Source organism: Musa acuminata, chromosome BXJ1-1 (assembly GCF_036884655.1).
Source record: "Musa acuminata AAA Group cultivar baxijiao chromosome BXJ1-1, Cavendish_Baxijiao_AAA, whole genome shotgun sequence".
NCBI classification, from domain to species: Eukaryota; Viridiplantae; Streptophyta; class Magnoliopsida; order Zingiberales; family Musaceae; genus Musa; species Musa acuminata.
In genome coordinates, this window is record NC_088327.1 from 13988642 (window position 1) to 14000873 (window position 12232).

General features: G+C 42.3%; 1 protein-coding gene across 1 annotated transcript; it reads left to right on the forward strand.

Moving 5' to 3' along the window:
• The first annotated feature begins 2210 nt into the window (after positions 1 to 2210).
• Positions 2211 to 4218, forward strand: LOC135675448 (geranylgeranyl pyrophosphate synthase 7, chloroplastic-like). The gene has a single exon (XM_065185604.1). It carries the CDS (start codon positions 2874 to 2876, stop codon positions 3996 to 3998), a length of 1125 nt encoding a protein of 374 aa, XP_065041676.1. The 5' UTR covers positions 2211 to 2873; the 3' UTR covers positions 3999 to 4218.
• The last annotated feature ends 8014 nt before the right edge of the window (positions 4219 to 12232 follow it).

A 12232-nucleotide genomic window follows, 5' to 3' on the forward strand; every position in this document is an offset into this window, starting at 1 on the left:
AAGTTCGTTTCCCGGTTCCTCCGGTCTGATCGGCCAGTCCGGTTCAGGTTTTATAACTCCCGATGAAGGGATCAGTATGAAAGCTCGGCTTCTTCCAGGGCGCATTCCGTGTCGAAGGCAAGGGTAGAGTGGCGGCTCTTCCATCTACCAGATATCCGATCAGTACTATCTTCCCTCTCCTCGGATCTTTTCTCCTTTCCAAGGTCGCAGTACGATTGATTTGTGTGAGTACTGCAGCGCCCCTTCTTGTTCTTCCGCTCATCTCTGTCTTCCCTTTATGCAACTCCATATTTAGGCCTATTATCCGCTTATTTTGGCATTATATACTCTTGAATTAGCGCATTGTGGCTCTGCCTGCAATGTAGTATCAAGTTTTTAGATAGCTAGACACAGTAATTTGAGACTAGGGACGGCTTCCATAGGGAACAAGAGTTTTCGTGTGAACATTTGCGGATAATTTGCAGTTATATAGTTCTGTTGCAAATTGGGTTCTGGCTTGGATTTGAGAACTGGTATTTTGTTTGTCAATTGTAGTTCAGCAAGGTAAAATAGTTGCAATTCCATCTTGATGATGACGAAATGGGGAGTAATTATTTAGCTGGACATTCAGATCGAGATTCTAAACCATTGGCTAAGGTGTAAGATACAGTGATGATTTGGTGCATGTGAATTATATTATATGCCTTTAGGAAGCTGATTTTGAGTTGATGATTATTCAAAACACATGCATGTACATCCTTCTTTTGTGATTTAATTTTGTCTGTTTGTTATTATTAATAAGATTTGCATTGGAAAGCTGATTATAACCCTGTTCTTGAAAGTATTCATTTAGATCCTCTAATAGCTTTTGTTCAAGTTGCATCGTGATTAATCAAAACAAGTAGAGTAGAATTTATGGATATAAAAGAATTTCATACGTTTTTAGGATGAAACAAATAAATGATTAACATAAAATAGGAAAATATATTTTAGGTCCTAAGTTGCATCGTTTCCAATCAAGACAAGTAGAGTAAATTTTATGCATATCAAAGAATATCATAGATTTTTAGGATGAAACAAATAAATGATTTAACAAAAAACCATGGGAACATATTGTAAGATGTTCAGATGTGTGATATCTTGAGCAAAGAAAAAACCAAGATGAAAAGAAGACCTATGGCCCATTTCATGATCGAACAAAAAAGGAATTCAACATTTGAAACAAAAAACTATTAGGCAAATATTCAAGAACTTGTCTTTGAACATAATCCAAGCTATAATGAATGCAATGATTATCATTGCCTCCGTTTATGGTAGGGATAGCAAATTTTGATATGGAATAATGGTGCATTACTAGTTTTTACCAAATTTGATTGAGAAAATGGGGTAAGGGTCGAGATGTAATTTTTAAAAATGAATCAAGAATTAGAAATTAGATGGTATAGTAACCCAAAGTCCATGTCGTTTCATCCCCACTCACCTTCCTCTGAAAAGAAAATCATCCTCAACAATTTCATAGAAGTCCCCCTATTATCTTATAAATATAACTATTGCATGTTCTGGTGATATTATATGGACTCCCATGGTCAATTCACCTTGGGGCAAGGCTATCAATTCTATCATTTTTGTATGGGTCGATGGTCATATTTTGTTTTGTTACTCTGACCCTAAGATGGCAAATGGATAGGGCAGGTTTTTGAGTGGCAGAATGGAGATAGTTTGAGTAAAAACTATTCCTACTGGCATCCTTAATTGGTGGTGAAATAACTAAGATTGATTCATAGAAGATCCATTTTGGATATTATCATATTTCAGTAAGCATTTGGATCTCATATACGTTGAAGTGTAATTTTCCTTCAAATTTGATGATAGTCAGTTCTTACGTGTCCATACGAATGTTAGGATTACATCCTAATCATTTACATAGACAATACAGTAGATCTGATGAGAAAAAAATTTATGATTATCTTTTTATCATAACGAATGAAAAGGAGGTTTGTGTTTCTCTTGAATACCTTAGATTTGATATGATAATCAGGTATCAAATGATAGATTCCCTATATCAATAATATAATTTGGCAAAAGATTTTTTTTTTTTTTTTTGGCATCGGACAAGGGTGCGTGCCAAACTTATTTGTATTTTTAGTCTCCGAAGACAGGAAAGCCCTTCAGGCTTAAATCTTTGGAACAGAGGCGGAGAATTAGCACTTGATTTCCTCTTTGTTATCATTTATTCCTTCCTCATCTTCCTCGATACGTCCTCACCGTCCGATGCGGTTACTTGTTACCATCATTCTTTTAATGTGACATTAATCTCAAATTTGACATGCTGTCCTTTCCTCGGACAATATGATACCATGGAGAATCCGGCAGCCAGTCATATCCCTGGCAAATTTCAACAAAAAGACGTGAGGTGTGCGCCATTTGGCGTCACAATGCACTCACAAAGTTATTGCCACGATCTCCGCACGCATCATGAAGCGTACCGGGAGCCGACGATGGCCCTGGTCTGGCATCACCAACCGATCCCCGATTGTCCAAATTCGTGTGGTATCTTTGTCTTCACAGCATTCCATAGTCCCATCAGATTCTTAGCCTCTCGTCTTATCTCCTCCATCCTATCTTCGCTCCTGCCCTTGAATTCGGTGCTTGTCTACATGTCGTCACTTTCTTCCGCTTCTTCCACATCTCACACCACCTGTCTGCCCCTTCCACTAGTTGTTCGCATGATGTGCCGTCTCTTCCCATCTACTTCCTACTCGTAGCACTTTCTCCTTCCACTATAACCTCCGCCACCATCCCCTTTTCCTCTTCCTCTTTGTATTTTATTTGCTTTTTCGCTACTCTCCTTGCTTCGATTCACAATTACCTTACACAAGGAGAAGAATACACATATGGCTTCGCTCACCCCTTACATCTGCTTTACCACGGTGGGCACCAGGGCCCACCTCTCCTCCCGCCCCTCCCCCGCCTTCCGCCCCTCTCGGCCTCCACCGCCGCCGGTCACCTCCAGGAGGGCATTCGCCATCTCCTTCGCCGCCCGCTGCCGCGGCCCGGTTCCACCCCAGGCCACGGAGGTCGACGTCTCCACCGCCGAGGCGGCCGTGGCCCCGACCTTCGACTTCAAAGGCTACATGCTCCAGAAGGCGGCCATCGTCAATCGCGCCCTCGACGAGGCGGTGCCGCTCGCTCGCCCAGAGCGGATCCACGAGGCGATGCGCTACTCCCTCCTCGGCGGCGGCAAGCGCATCCGCCCCGTCCTCTGCCTCGCCGCCTGCGAGGTAGCCGGCGGCTGGGACGCCTGCGCGATGCCTGCCGCCGTGGCCGTCGAGATGATCCACACCATGTCCCTCATCCACGACGACCTCCCCTGCATGGACGACGACGACCTCCGCCGCGGCCGCCCCTCCTGCCATCGCGCCTTCGACGAGCCCACCGCGGTCCTTGCTGGCGATGCCCTTCTTGCCCTCGCCTTTGGCCGCCTAGCGGACCCGGCGTCCTATCCTGCCGACGGATTCGTGCCGCCTGACCGGGTTGTCCGTGCTGTTGGTGAACTCTCTCGCTGCGTGGGAGCCGAGGGCCTCGTCGCAGGCCAGGTAGCCGACCTCGAGGCCACCGGGCTCGGAAACCCTGTCAGCCTCGATACGCTCGAGTTCATCCACCTCCACAAGACGGCTGTTCTTTTGGAGGCGTCAGTGGTCCTCGGCGCCATCTTAGGTGGTGCGTCGGATGACCAGATTGAGCGGCTAAGGAAATACGCTCGGTGCATCGGGCTGCTGTTCCAGGTAGTAGATGATATACTTGATGTGACTAAAACTTCAGAGGAGCTGGGAAAGACGGCCGGGAAGGATCTGGCCAGTGATAAGACGACATACCCAAAGCTTTTAGGATTAGAGAAGTCGAGGGAGTTTGCCGAGGGTCTGCTGAAGGATTCCAAGGAACAGCTCTCAGGGTTTGATCCAATAAAGACGGCACCTTTGCTGCATTTGGCCAATTACATTGCCTACCGCCAGAAGTAGATCACAGAGATGGCCATGATATGATAGGTAGTCACCAGATATAAGTTATCTTGGATTAGTTGATCTGCCATTTGGAACTGCAATGCTAATCCTGCCTGCCTCCATTGCTCTGCTACAGGTCAACCCTCTGTTGTTTGTTTACTTCATACTTCTATGAATGCCTTTCTCACAAAGATGTTGTCATTTTGATGATTTAACGTGTGTGCTATTTCCAGAGTCAGTTCTCTTATTTAACAAGTATGCATTAGTAATTATATCTAATATAGTGGTTTTGTAGCTGCTTCCAGAAATCAGAACATGAATTAATTTGATGCGTTTATATACTGCTTCTAGAAAACTGTACTGCTGTGAGATTTTGATCATTGTTGCAAAACAGCTGCTGGTTATGTTGTAGCAGAGGGACCTAAGTAGGGAACAAAATCCAGAATAAGGACAGAGTGATGAGAACAAAACAATTACACAGCACACAAAATTTATGCAGTTCAAGTGCATGGGTTAAGGTGCAAGGATCAGTCAAAAAACAATCATCTGATTCAAAAACCCTCCAAATACAAGAGAGAAAGAAACAAACTAATCTCTGATAAGGATCTATATATAGGTTGTGTAGACACAGGCTCAAACATTCACCCCCTTGGCCTCTTGGAATCGCGGCTGATAGAGAGGATGCGTCTTTAGTGCTTTGGATTGAGGAGATACAAAACACCATAATCAGCTATTCCTCCATAAGCAAGTTCTCTCCTATTATAGTTAGAATGGGTAATCGTTCATCAAGGAGATGTTTCATGAGTGCAGAAGTTAGCTTTATTGGGACATACCTTGGTTTCTTCAAGGTAACGGTTCATACATCGTCAAGTTATGGTCAAACAAGAGTTATCTTCTCCATATTCAACTTATGCAGTTTGTTTCTATGCTCTCGATGCTTAGTGGACATACTAATGATCACAAGCAGAAATAGTATATAAGAATGTCATAACAGACTTGATGTAAGCAGATGAATGAACAGAATCAAAACATTTATTATTGAAGATTATTTCCTACAATGATTGCCATGCTAGAAAGGTATAGGCACATGTTTTGCCAAGGCACGCTAGCAGTGTTGATACATGGTCAGCCCAATTTTTGGCTTTTGGCACACTAAGTATCAGCATGCTGCTTTGCCATGAAATGCCAACACTTGGTTTCTTGGATGCCTGCAATGCCGATCATAATTATCCATTAACTCTGTAGAAGATATTTTGTTTGAACAAGTTGTCAGCATAGAGCTATCCAAACATCAATGAATTTAGAAGCACACCAGCTACACTAATGAAGTTAATGAACTACTGACTTCACATATATACCATTGTAACCATGATTTGGAGAATATGTAATGTTTTAGTGAATCAAAATACATGCACAACTCCTGGAACATTCTGGAATTTATTATTTTGAACAAGCTAATTAACATGGTTTCAACAGTTGAAGATATATTGCAAAAACATTTTTTATTTCTCAAGAAAATGTAATTGTATCAGCACCTCCATCTTCTTTAATTTAGCAACTTCTCTTGTACTTTGGTTGGAACTTTTTTTTCTGAAATATTGTGGAAGCCCCAACTAAAGGCTTAGGACTTGCTTTATATTTAACATGAACTTTCCAGGTTATGCAGTTTATTGTTCACTTGTAATAAAGCTAATTGTCCTTGTGAATTTAATTGCATTACTTCATTTAATATTTAATAATCAATTGATGGAATCAAGTGCATGCAAAATTAGTATAATGATAGTTATGCCGCTTGCGTAGCAAGTTTTGCTGGTATCCTTAATTGTCAAAATGCCTTGATGGACCAATGTAGACCTTTTAAATTGGTTGAGTGGAAAGCCTCTTTCTGCAGGTAGGTTCCTGGAACAGTATAGATGTTCTATATTACACACTGATCTTAACATGCATATTTACTAATTAGGTAATCAGTTTTAAGAATCATTTGATGGTGTACTCCTGCCAAAAATTTTCCATAAAGGAACAAAATGGAGTGTCTCAAATTTTTTAAGACCACAGTTCTAGCCTTGCAATTGCTAGGTTTTTCTTCTCGCTATCTTTTGCGAGCATTTTAAAGATCCAAAGTATCCAATATTAGATTATGCTCATCATAACATGTAAGCTATAATCCACCCTAAGTAGTTGGTACATCATGACTTGTTATTATCGCTGATTGCTGCTGTTATAACATGTAAGATGTAGTTGGGACATCATGACTTGTTATTATCGCTGATTGCTGTTGCCATAACTTTTGATGAGTTCCGGCTTAGATAACATGTACTGGATCTTTTAACTTGACACTCAGAATTGCACAATCCTTTTTTTTCTGGCCTTGGCCTTTTAGGATTCTGGACTGCCCCCTAGCTTAAAGTCAACCAAAACACCAGGCACTTTGTCATTGGATGGCTGCCTAAGCGTGGTCATATCTGTTAACATTTCAGGTACAAAGAAAGGCTGAAGAAATGAGAGAGTATGTGAGAGATGTGCTATAGGAGTCCGATCAAATCAATATATGATTTGATATTTTATATATATGATCAAGGTAGAATCATGATAGGCTGACAGATAGGGTTTCCATGAATAAGGGATTGAAAGTGATTGTGATAAATTAAATTGTGAGAAAATTTTCCAATATTGTGTGATTACAAATGCAGATTTAAATGCAACTCTTAGCTTGTTTTCTAGTAATTTTGGTTCACGGGACACTTGGGTCATGTTGCATGTAGATATTCATAACACACGAGTGAGAGGGATGGGGATGAAGGCTGTGTTTGAGAGCGATGGATGGCTTTGATTTGATTTGATTGTGGTTGAGAGGGTTGCATTTGGCATCAGTTTAGGTAAAGAATAAGGTATTTGATGGAATGTCTATTTGGAATGTGAGAGTTGGTGTGTTTTAGGAGGGTTGTCTACATGTCTCTCCATGTCATGTTTGGATATATTTACCCTTTCAATTTTTCGTTGGTGATACCAAATAATTATCATGTTTTGACTGTGATTTACATTAGCTAGTTTGACTTTAAAAAGTTATATAAAACTATAAAACATTTAATGATGTTTAATATTCTAATAATCATGTTTTGTTTTTAAGGGATGTCAATATAAATTAGTGTTAGTGGTGATCTTATGGCGTTATTGCGAGGCAGTGGGACAATTAGTATTAATGGTGTGAGAAAGATAAAAAGAGATGTAAGAAGATCTTATTAAAAATCATATATTTTTTGGTTAATTTAATTTGAGATGATAATTTATACATAGCTCAAAGTTTGATGATAATAAAAGATTCATCTAATCGATCATATTGTTATTGTTTTCAAAATGAGGAACTCCTCGATGAGTCTAAAGAGTCAACCGGTGAAAGTTTGGGATAGTTTAGGTTGCTAGCTAAGTGCAATAAAAGAATGATCTTTTTTAATATAAAAAATTTATTCAAACTCTTAATTTAATATTAAATATTGATTGCTTTGTATTGAAGCTCCATGACATTTCAGATTTTATTTTATATATAGAGAAGAATCTGAATCTTGGATGTGAAGTAGAATCATAATTTTATCTCCAGTTTACAAATAAAATTTACGGAGTAAGAACTTATCCATTCTTCAATTTAAACTAATCGATTCAATGTTAAAGGCCAGTTCAATCGCTCGTATCAAGAAGATTATAATATATCCAGCAAGCTCAATTATATATATATATATATATATATATATATATATATATATATATATATATATATATATATATGATGACCACGAAACATCGATTAAGAGAAAAGTAGATGATTCAGGTGTTTCTCAATTATCAAAAATCTTAGTTTCTAACTGGAAGTATACTGTCAATTGACACACTGATCGTCATGTGCGATTTAAGTCAATCAAATTCGATGAAAATAATTACAAACTCTCTTATCATCCTTTAAGGTATAAAATGATGTTTTAAACTCAATATAAGGGGTTCTTTTTGAATTACATAAACCTACATTTGGAGATTTTAGATTATAACGCGAGTATTAGAGGGATCGAGTTGTCAAACCTCTTCGTACCTCGATTTTTGTGTAGGTGATACCTCGAGAGCATAAAGTTTTCATCTCGGAGATATTTCGAATAATCTTATGCATATAGGTCAGGACCATATCGGGCTGATCAATATATCAATGACATTTTTTTCTAACATTTTAATGCTAGAAGGAGAGGTCCGATGTCACAAGTACGTCTGCCTACCAACTCTCTCAATGAATGCTTGAGCGAGGAGGCCCTTTTTGCATGTGGATGCATCTACCTCGGCTCAATCGTCGATATGATATGAGCATCTGTTTAACAACCCAAGCCTCTTGCCCCTAGAGGCAATCTTGAGCCACATGCTTATCCCTGTTGAGGTGTGTCTCAATCTCACTTAATAGGTGCAGACATTAATGCACATGATATAAGCTGTTATTTTGCTTTTACCCTAATTAGCCCAACAAGCGACTTCACCATCTTAGCCACAGTCAACAATTCAATCGTCACTAGCACCGGTGGTTAATAAGAGACCCCAACAAGATAAGAGGGGATAGCGAAGCAATGTCATGCCTTGGTTCATGGATAAGATATCCTTGTTCGATCAACAATCCTTTCCGATGGCAGAGGCCGAGGTCATTGACTATGACATCCTGCTCGGTCACCATTGCCTCATAGCTAATGTCAACCAGGACTTTGGAGGTGGCGACGACAGAAAGACCATCACCCTTGGCCAGCTCTTTAAGTATGTTGGCGACATCACCATGAGCAATGGCTACATCGCCCCGAAGCACCACGTCCTCGAGCTCGATGACTTCGCCCTCGGAGGTGGCGTTGACGACCACTTGGTCTTCTGCCTCCATCTCTTTCATCCTCGTCTTCACTAATCTCTTGTACAACATGAAGAAGCAGTGGAAACTATTGCCACCACTTGGCTTGCTTAGCCATCACGACTCCTGAGTTAACGCCAACTAGGACTACAAAGGCGACGGTGGCAATGGAAAGTCCAACACCCTTGGCCAGCTCTTCAAGCGCATCGGTGACGCTCAAAGCGGTGACATCGCCAAGAGCGATGGTTACGCCTCCCCGGTGTTGAATCTCGGATTTTGATGATGAAGTCAATTGTCATTTGTTATCTAATCTATATGTTGAGATAAGTGTGCAGGATTAACTACGATGAAAATAAGATATGCAACAGGAGTTGCGCCAGAGTCAAGACAATGATCACATTGGGAGTTCGAGAGTTCGACGGAAGTTCGGACAGTCGTCGAAGGTTCTGCGGGAACAAATCCGAGAAGTCCATGAGCTTGCCAAAGAAGCTCGTCGGAACTCGCCAAGTGGATCGTCGCAAGTCCAGGAGTTTTCCGGAAGTCCGTAGGAGCATCACCGAGGGTTCATCGGATGATCGACGGAAGTTCGCCGGAAGCTCGTCGGAAGAAGCGATTGACGCACCGGAGCAAGTTGCAGTAAATATCTTAGGAAAAATCGTAGTTAGCACAATGATTAAGTTGAAAATGGGAGGTGATCCCATTAACTTAATCCTGGGGCAATTGGGCCCCTGAAAAACACAAATTGGGCCAAATGGATCAACCCATTCGGACCCTGATTTCTGCCAGGCGGTTGAACCGCCCAAGCCAGGAGGTGGCACCGCTTGGGCTAAGTCTCCAAGCGAGACTGGGTGGTGCAACCGCCCCAGCCAGGAGGTGGCATCGCCTGGGCTCAGTCTCCGAGCGAGACTGGGCGGTGCAACCGCCCCTGACAGAGGTGGCACTGCTTGGGCTCGGTCTCCGAGCTCTGGCTGAGCGGTGCAACCGCCTCAGTTAGGAGGTGGCACCGCCTGAGCTCGATCTTCGAGCTCTGGCAGGAGGTGCAACCGCCCCTGACAGGAGGTGGCACCGCCCAGAGGCTCAGTCTTCGAGCTCTACCAGGCGGTGCAACTGCTCTAGCCAGGTGGTGCAACCGCTCCAGTCAGGCGGTGCAACCGCTAGATCCCGGAATTCCGAGAATTGACAGTTTTGAGCTCCAAATTCAAACTGGGTTGGGGCCTATAAATACCCCACCCATTCAGCACTGAAAGGGCACAGCATATACACCAAAATCCTGATCTTGTTCTATGATTTTTAGAGCTCAAAATTGTTGTGAAGGCCAAAAGTTCTTCTCCCTCTTTTCTCCCAAGTTCTGAGCTTTAAAGAGAGGAGAGAAAATTCTGTAAGGGTTGTCTCCTAAGCCCGTCAAAAGGAGTGAAACTGTAAAAGGGTGGTTGGCCTTCGCCTATTGAAGGAAGGCCTCTAGTTGACGTCGGTGACCTCGTCGGTGGAGGAAGCCAAAAGTGGAGTAGGTCAAGATTGACCGAACTGCTCTAAATCTCGGTTTGCATTTACTTTGAGCATCTTATCCTTACTGCAAACCCCCTCAATAGCTTACTGCCTTCTGCGCATATACGATCGTGTTTCAAGCTCTGCATTTTCCGAATCGGCGTTTAGACATAAATCGTTTTTATCATACGAACATCATATTTCAGTTTGCGTTTACGTTCTGATTTCTATCTTAACTGCAAACTGCCTTTATATCTTTGCTTTAACTGCATCTTGCTTGGTTACAAGTTAAAGTGATTTACGAATCGGATTTTCTACCGAAATCGCTCTTATCGTACGAACGCGATTTTAATCGTCGAAAGTTTTCTGCTGCACTAATTCACCCCCCCCCCCCCTCCTCTTAGTGCTCTTGATCCTAACACCCGGAGCACCACATCCTCGAGCTTGATGACTTCGGCCTCAGAGCATGAAGTAGCACAAGAAGTTATTGCTCTTACACGAGAACGACCTCGACATCGACCCCGTTATTGGCCTCGAGTCGTCGGAGGCGATCTCCATCTCTCACTAGGCCAGGGATGGAGATATCTTCATGGTGCCTAGGATGAATGGCTTCGGTAAGTCCACCCTGCTCGATGCCCTCATGAATCGCATCGTGCGAGAGAGCCTATAAGGTCCCATCACCCTTAACGACGAGAACCTCGAGGGGTGGCTCCTCAAGGTGATCTTTGCTTACGTCATGCAGGACGACCTCCTACACCTCATGCTCACCATGGAAGAGACCTTGATGTTCCCCGTTGAGTTTTGGCTACTCACTCGGGAAAACCTAACTCACATGAAGAAAAATCTGCTATAGTGGGAGGACCCGAAATCTGTTATGATGGAGGGAGGACTCGAAGCCCGCCATGACAAGAGGATCCGAAATCTGCCACGACAAAGGGAGGAATTGAGTCTCGAGACACGAGTCAGGAAAACCCTATTGAACCTCGGATTTTGATGATGAAATCAATTGATGAAGTTACGAACTAATATGCGTTTAAGATAAGTGACGTAGGAAAAACTTTGATCGTGGACTTGAATCATGGAAGCAGAATCTAACGTTGGGCCAGAGAGCATCATGTCGGATGATTGGTCGACGTGCCAGAGGATAGTCTTCATGCCATGGGTTTGAGCATCGGGCTAGAAGAATCGGGCATTGCGCCAAGATGATTGGGTGTTGCGGGAAGTCAACATGTCGATTGGGCAATACTCCGAATGAGAGGACGATGCACCGAAGGATCGGACGAAATGATGGATGTACCAATGACGTGCCAAACAACATAGGCTTCATGATTGTAATTAAGTCTGTCGAAGTTTAGAGTCTAATTAAGTTGGTTTTGGGGTGTAACCATGTCAACTCAATTAGGGGTCCATTGGGCTTGAATTAGAACTATTTTGGGCCAAATAGAAGGCCCATTCAATGACCTTTAGTTGGCCCAAGAGATGGCACCACTTGAGGCTCGACCTCCCAGGTAATCTAAGCGGTGATACCGCTGGTAATTAATGTTGTCAGGCGATGGTACCACCCTGTCAGATGGTGGTATTGCTAGAGCTCAATCTCCGAGGCTTTGTTAGGCAATCATACCATCTAGACTGGGTGATTAGTACCGCCCAATAATTACGATGGTATCGCCAGTATCCCGAAAACCTGGGATGAAACCATTTTTGGCTCCAAATTTGAATCTATTTGAGGTTTATAAATACCCTAGCTATTCCTGCTTGAAGTAGATAGGAAAAAAAGAGTATAAAGGGGATGTTATTCTGAGTTGAAAAAGTGCTAAGTGTCCTCATCCTCTTTAAGTTTCGGGCTTAATCTAAGAGATATGTAAGGCTTGTAAATGTTGTCTCCTAAACCTGTGAAAAGGAGAAA

What these genes read in the sequence shown, in the direction of transcription:
- LOC135675448 (XM_065185604.1), top strand. Translation starts at nt 2,874, where the DNA reads ATGGCTTCGCTCACCCCTTACATCTGCTTTACCACGGTGGGCACCAGG.